We start from the raw sequence: 5996 nt of genomic DNA, 5'->3' as shown, positions 1-5996 counted from the left end.
GACCTCCAAGTCTCCGTCGTCAACATCTCATCCAACTCGATGATGGCCCCCTTCTTCAACTCAAAATCGACCAAGATCGGCGTTGTCACCAAGGGCCGCGGATACTTTGAGATGGTCTGCCCCCACCTGTCTAAGCAACAAGAGCGTCAACAAGAAAGCGAAGAAAGAGGTGGGCCGAGATATCAGAAGGTGAGGGCGAGGGTGTCGAGGAACACGGTGTTTGTGGTTCCCACGGGGCACCCGGTGCGCGATCTAGGCGCGAAGAGTGGGGAGATCTGGAGGTTGATGTGCTTGTCGGGGTGAATGCCGGGGGGAACCGGGGACGGTTCGTGCGGGGGAGGGACAATGTGGTGAGCAAAAGAATGGAGAGACGGCGAAGGGAGTTTGGCGTTCGGGAAGTGCGAGTCAAGCTCGTCGACGAGGTTTTTTGGCGGGAAGCAGGAGGAGCGGTTTTTGTTGTAAGAAAACGGCGGCAGCGGGTCCTCGGAGAGGAGGGAGGAGGGGAGGAGCCACCCGCTCGAGTCGATCCTCGAGTTTGCTGGGTTTTGAGGGGTTGTCGATCGGGACAGAGGATAGCGTACGTGCATGTATGAGTGAGGAGCAGTTCGTATGAAGTCAAGAGGGACGTTGTAATTAGTAATAAATAAGAACACTTTTGGTGTTCTGCGGAGTAATAATATGTTATGGATCTTTTAGCCAAATCCCTTGTTTGTTGTTCGAGACAATTTACTCTTTTCTTGTGATCTTAAATTCAAACTATAACATACACGTGTGGTCCTGAACTGAAAAAGGTTTAAGCTCGTTGATCGTCATTTATGATAATACAATTAAAGGAGAATTAAAAAAAAGACTCTTTTTCAAATTTTATTAGCAAAATCAACTTATTTTTTATATAATTAGCGAGCAAAATCGATTTCTTTTTGGTCAGTTAGCAAAAAAAAGTCGATTTATGCAAAAATAAAATTTTAAAATATACTTTTTACAAAAATAAAAATTTAAAATATACTTTTTTCAAAAATAAAATTTTATAATATAAGGGACTACTAGTCCCGTGCATTTAGTAGTGTCTAATTATACCCTAATAAAGTTTAATTAGTCTCACGTATTTTTTAAAATTTAATTACTATGTGATTAGCTAATACTAATTATACGGGATTACTAATTATGTGTATTTTAAAAATTATATTTTGTAAATAGAATTGACAAAAGAGGTCGATTTGCTAATTAAATCCATAAAAAGTTAATTTTGCTAATAAATTAAGTTTCATAAATGATCTTTTAAAAAAAAAATCCATAATTAAATTATTTAGCCTTTAAATTATCTAATTAAAATATATGGTTGAAATCTACCCAAATAAAAAAATTGTTAGAGGTTGGTTACCAAAAAAATAAAAATAAAAATGGTAGAGGTCAAATTATATGATTCTAATAAAAAAACGATAAGGGTTAAAATTATGGTAGAGTTTAAGTGCTACTATTCTTCAGCACATACTTAACTAGGCCTGATAAGTGTGAGGGTTTAGTCATAAACTCTGCCAAAGTTGGAAATGTATAGTATCCTATGCAAGTTTAAGGACTCTATTTCTCTAACACTCAAGTAACTTGGAGAGCCTCTTGACACGACTATTATTGGCTACTTTCCCTAATTATTCATATTCTCATAACAAACTACTTTGACTAGGCAACCAAATTTTACTTCCCATGCATGTAGGTGCTAATAAGACAATGTCAGTGAAAAGAAACAGTAGCAATTGGTCAAATCCACCCTCTCCAAGCTTCTTTCAATCAGAGAAATTACCGGTTGCTGCTTCTAAGGCTACCAGATCAAACAGGGGTAACTCCATGTCATCTTGTTTAATAGTTTTCTGCAATGTTTTCTTCACTGATGGAAGTATTTCCTAATACAAAATTGTGGTGATTATCAGGACCGTGTTGATTTCGAGTTTGTGCTCCCTGTCTAATTATTCCATTATAACAGGAGAAGTTAATTATATGAATGGCTAAAATACATAAGGTATATTAGCAAAAGGACATACCCATATCTTCGACGCGCTCACCGGGCCGTGCACCGGCCGCTCTGCGCTGGATCTTTAGGGCCCGGTGACTCGGCCCGCTCTGAGTTTTCCAAGGCCGGGCCGGCGTCCTACCGGGCTTTGGCCTAGGATTACAGTGCGGCCGGGCGGCGTCCTGTTTCTCTGATTCGGGTTCTGGAATTCGCGACCGATCGCCCACGACCCGCCTTGAGAGGCAGGACCAGCGCTTGGCCCAGCCCACGACCCACGGGTCGTGAGTCGGCCCGTGTTGTTTTTAATTTTTTTAAAATTTTTAATTTATAAACTATATTAACTTTATATTTGTATCTATTAAATTATATTTAAATTAATTTTTTTATTTTACTCTTTATTTAAAATAATATATATTTGAATCTATTAGATTCTCTTTTTAGCCTGCTAATCATATTTTTAGCTTGCTAAAAAGAGAATCCTTTCAGCCTGATCTTTTTAGCAGGCTAAGATCTCTTTAGCAAGCTAAAAAATACTTTTAACAGATTAAAAAATTTAACTGGGCTAGAAAACCAGGTTGTGTCCAGCAGGCCAGTGGTTGGTTTGCTGGCCATTTGCTTGCCTTCTGGGCCTCTGGCAACCAGGCTAGTTGCTGGCAGCCACGACGTACTGCTGTTCTTATTTATATAGATTATTATTTAGATATTGGAAAAAATTAAAAATTAAATTTTCGAGTAGGGCTGGACTGCGCCGGGCTGGGTTAATGGTGGGCTAGGTCGATTTCTCTCGTCCCGGGTCTGGAGCTAGACCTAGCCCGACTCGTGACATACGTATATCACGGGCTGGGTCCTAACCCATTATGGGCTAGGCTGGGTCGGACCTGACCCATTATGGAATGGTCGGGTCGTGACCTATGTCGGGCTGGGTCGGGTCAGCTCGCGAGTCGACTCGGCCCGCGCCCAACATCTGCCGCTGCCAATCTCATGTAGAAATCTTGTCCGCCATCTTAGTACTCTAGGACATCTTAGATTTTGGTAGACCAAATAGTACGCTCATTTCCTTCTCCTCGTGTATCAGTACTAGCAAATGTAGTACATGAACAATTCCTCAAGCACTCAGCCCTGCACTCATCTACTCGCTTCGTGTTATCATTTTGCGAAGGTAACGACATTATGCTAAAAGTAACATGTTCGACGCAAAGGTAACAATTTATAGCTGAAGCCTGAAGGTAACAAAATTGATAACAAATGTAATAATTAATAGGAAAAGATGACAAATGCCCAATAAATAGCTAAAAGTGACATTGTTGAAAAGAAATTAGACAATTAATATCTAATACAAAACTCACCACAAGATTATTAAATAAAAAATTCTTTATTTTGATAAGATAATAAAATTATGCTAAAAGTAAGAAGTTAGACACGAAGGTAAAAATTAATAGCTAAAGATGACGAAGTGTAAAACAAATGTAATAATTAGTAACTAAAAAGGACAACAACACGACATAAAGATATCAAAGAAAAAAACTTTCTTTTGCTTAAAGATAACAAAATTATACTAAAGTTAACAAGTTTAATTGATGTAAAAGGTAGAAATTAATAACTAAAGGTGATAAAGTTTCAAACAAATGTAGCAACTACTAGTTAAAGAGATGACAAAACTCGACATATCGGTATCAAGTATAGCTCCTTATTTTTCTTAAGGTAACAAAATTGTGTTGGATTTAATCTAATAAATCTATTTGTGGGCACATATGATTAATCAATGTGTATTGCTATCTTTCAGGATAACCCACTAAAGTGATCAATTAAGTTGGGTTAATGGATATTTAAATATAATCATGGGGTTATATGTGCAGATACCAGGTTGTAATTGTAATTTATTGAGGGGCTAAATTACAAAAGTACAACATCTATAAATAAGGGGTTATGGTCCCTAACCTAGGGTTACATTCTCTAATTCTCTTCACCCCCATCTAAGAGAGAAATTCGGCTAAGGAGAAAACCCTAAGGTTAGAAGATCCAAAAACCAAAAAATCAAGATCAAGCAATGGATTCAGGTATAAGCTTCCGTTCTTTTAGATCCTTGTTAATCTCTTTGAATTAATCATGGCTATATGGTTTTAGATCTCAAGTTTTGATTTAGATCTAACAAGTGGTATCAGAGCCACCTTGATTAATTCTTAGGGATTTAAGTTTCTTTGGGTTTTTTGATCTTAAATCTCTGGTTAAAGATTCATTTTTTGGGTTCGGATGAACAGTAACGAAAATTTTCGGATGAATAGTGAATTTTTTTGTTCGGGTGAACAGTAAAGTTTTTTCCGGATGAACAGTATTTTTTTGGATTTTTCTTTGATTTTTTCTTCAATTTTTCTTGGATCTGGATCAAGAAATTTTTTCCGATTCTGGATCTGGTTTTGAAAATAAAAATTAAGGAATTTTTTGGGTTTGGCGGCGGCGGTTTCAGTTTGAAACCCTAAGGGTTCATGGCGAAAATTAAGGAGGTGGTTACCTCAAACGAACCTCGCGTTCGTTCAATTTTAACCGAGCTTCGCGCTCAACGAACCTCGCGTTCGTTCTAAGGTGAACCTCGCGTTCAACTCAGGTGAGCGTCAAGCTCAATTTTAACGAACCTCGCGTTCGTTCTAAGGTGAACCTCGCGTTCAACTCAGGTGAGCGTCAAGCTCAATTTTAACGAACCTCGCGTTCGTTCTAAGGTGAACCTCGCGTTCAACTCAGGTGAGCGTCAAGCTCAATTTTAACGAACCTCGCGTTCGTTCTAAGGTGAACCTCGCGTTCAACTCAGGTGAGCGTCAAGCTCAATTTTAACGAACCTCGCGTTCGTTCTAAGGTGAACCTCGCGTTCAACTCAGGTGAGCGTCAAGCTCAATTTTTTAACGAACCTCGCGTTCGTTCTTCAGACGAACCTCGCGTTCGTACTTCAGACGAACCTCGCGTTCGTACTTCAGACGAACCTCGCGTTCGTACTTCAGACGAACCTCGCGTTCGTACTTCAGACGAACCTCGCGTTCGTACTTCAGACGAACCTCGCGTTCGTACTTCAGACGAACCTCGCGTTCGTACTTCAGACGAACCTCGCGTTCGTACTTCAGACGAACCTCGCGTTCGTACTTCAGACGAACCTCGCGTTCGTACTTCAGACGAACCTCGCGTTCGTACTTCAGACGAACCTCGCGTTCGTACTTCAGACGAACCTCGCGTTCGTACTTCAGACGAACCTCGCGTTCGTACTTCAGACGAACCTCGCGTTCGTACTTCAGACGAACCTCGCGTTCGTACTTCAGACGAACCTCGCGTTCGTACTTCAGACGAACCTCGCGTTCGTACTTCAGACGAACCTCGCGTTCGTACTTCAGACGAACCTCGCGTTCGTACTTCAGACGAACCTCGCGTTCGTACTTCAGACGAACCTCGCGTTCGTACTTCAGACGAACCTCGCGTTCGTACTTCAGACGAACCTCGCGTTCGTACTTCAGACGAACCTCGCGTTCGTACTTCAGACGAACCTCGCGTTCGTACTTCAGACGAACCTCGCGTTCGTACTTCAGACGAACCTCGCGTTCGTACTTCAGACGAACCTCGCGTTCGTACTTCAGACGAACCTCGCGTTCGTACTTCAGACGAACCTCGCGTTCGTACTTCAGACGAACCTCGCGTTCGTACTTCAGACGAACCTCGCGTTCGTACTTCAGACGAACCTCGCGTTCGTACTTCAGACGAACCTCGCGTTCGTACTTCAGACGAACCTCGCGTTCGTACTTCAGACGAACCTCGCGTTCGTACTTCAGACGAACCTCGCGTTCGTACTTCAGACGAACCTCGCGTTCGTACTTCAGACGAACCTCGCGTTCGTACTTCAGACGAACCTCGCGTTCGTACTTCAGACGAACCTCGCGTTCGTACTTCAGACGAACCTCGCGTTCGTACTTCAGACGAACCTCGCGTTCGTACTTCAGACGAACCTCGCGTTCGT

At 41.5% G+C, this 5996-nt stretch overlaps 1 protein-coding gene across 1 annotated transcript in view; it reads left to right on the top strand.

Annotated features, from left to right (window-relative positions):
* LOC109834624 (vicilin) overlaps nt 1-593 on the top strand; it is a 2737-nt gene extending 2144 nt beyond the window's left edge. Inside the window, 2 exon segments of the mRNA XM_020402659.1 lie at nt 1-297; nt 300-593. The exon segment at nt 1-297 is cut by the window's left edge and continues 11 nt beyond it. Coding sequence (XP_020258248.1) covers nt 1-297; nt 300-593 — 591 coding nt within the window.

The sequence above is a fragment of the Asparagus officinalis genome, chromosome 3, assembly GCF_001876935.1.
Source record: "Asparagus officinalis chromosome 3, Aspof.V1, whole genome shotgun sequence".
Classification (NCBI taxonomy): domain Eukaryota; kingdom Viridiplantae; phylum Streptophyta; class Magnoliopsida; order Asparagales; family Asparagaceae; genus Asparagus; species Asparagus officinalis.
The sequence above is the reverse complement of the archived record's forward strand: the minus strand, read 5'-3'. Positions and strand labels throughout refer to the sequence as shown.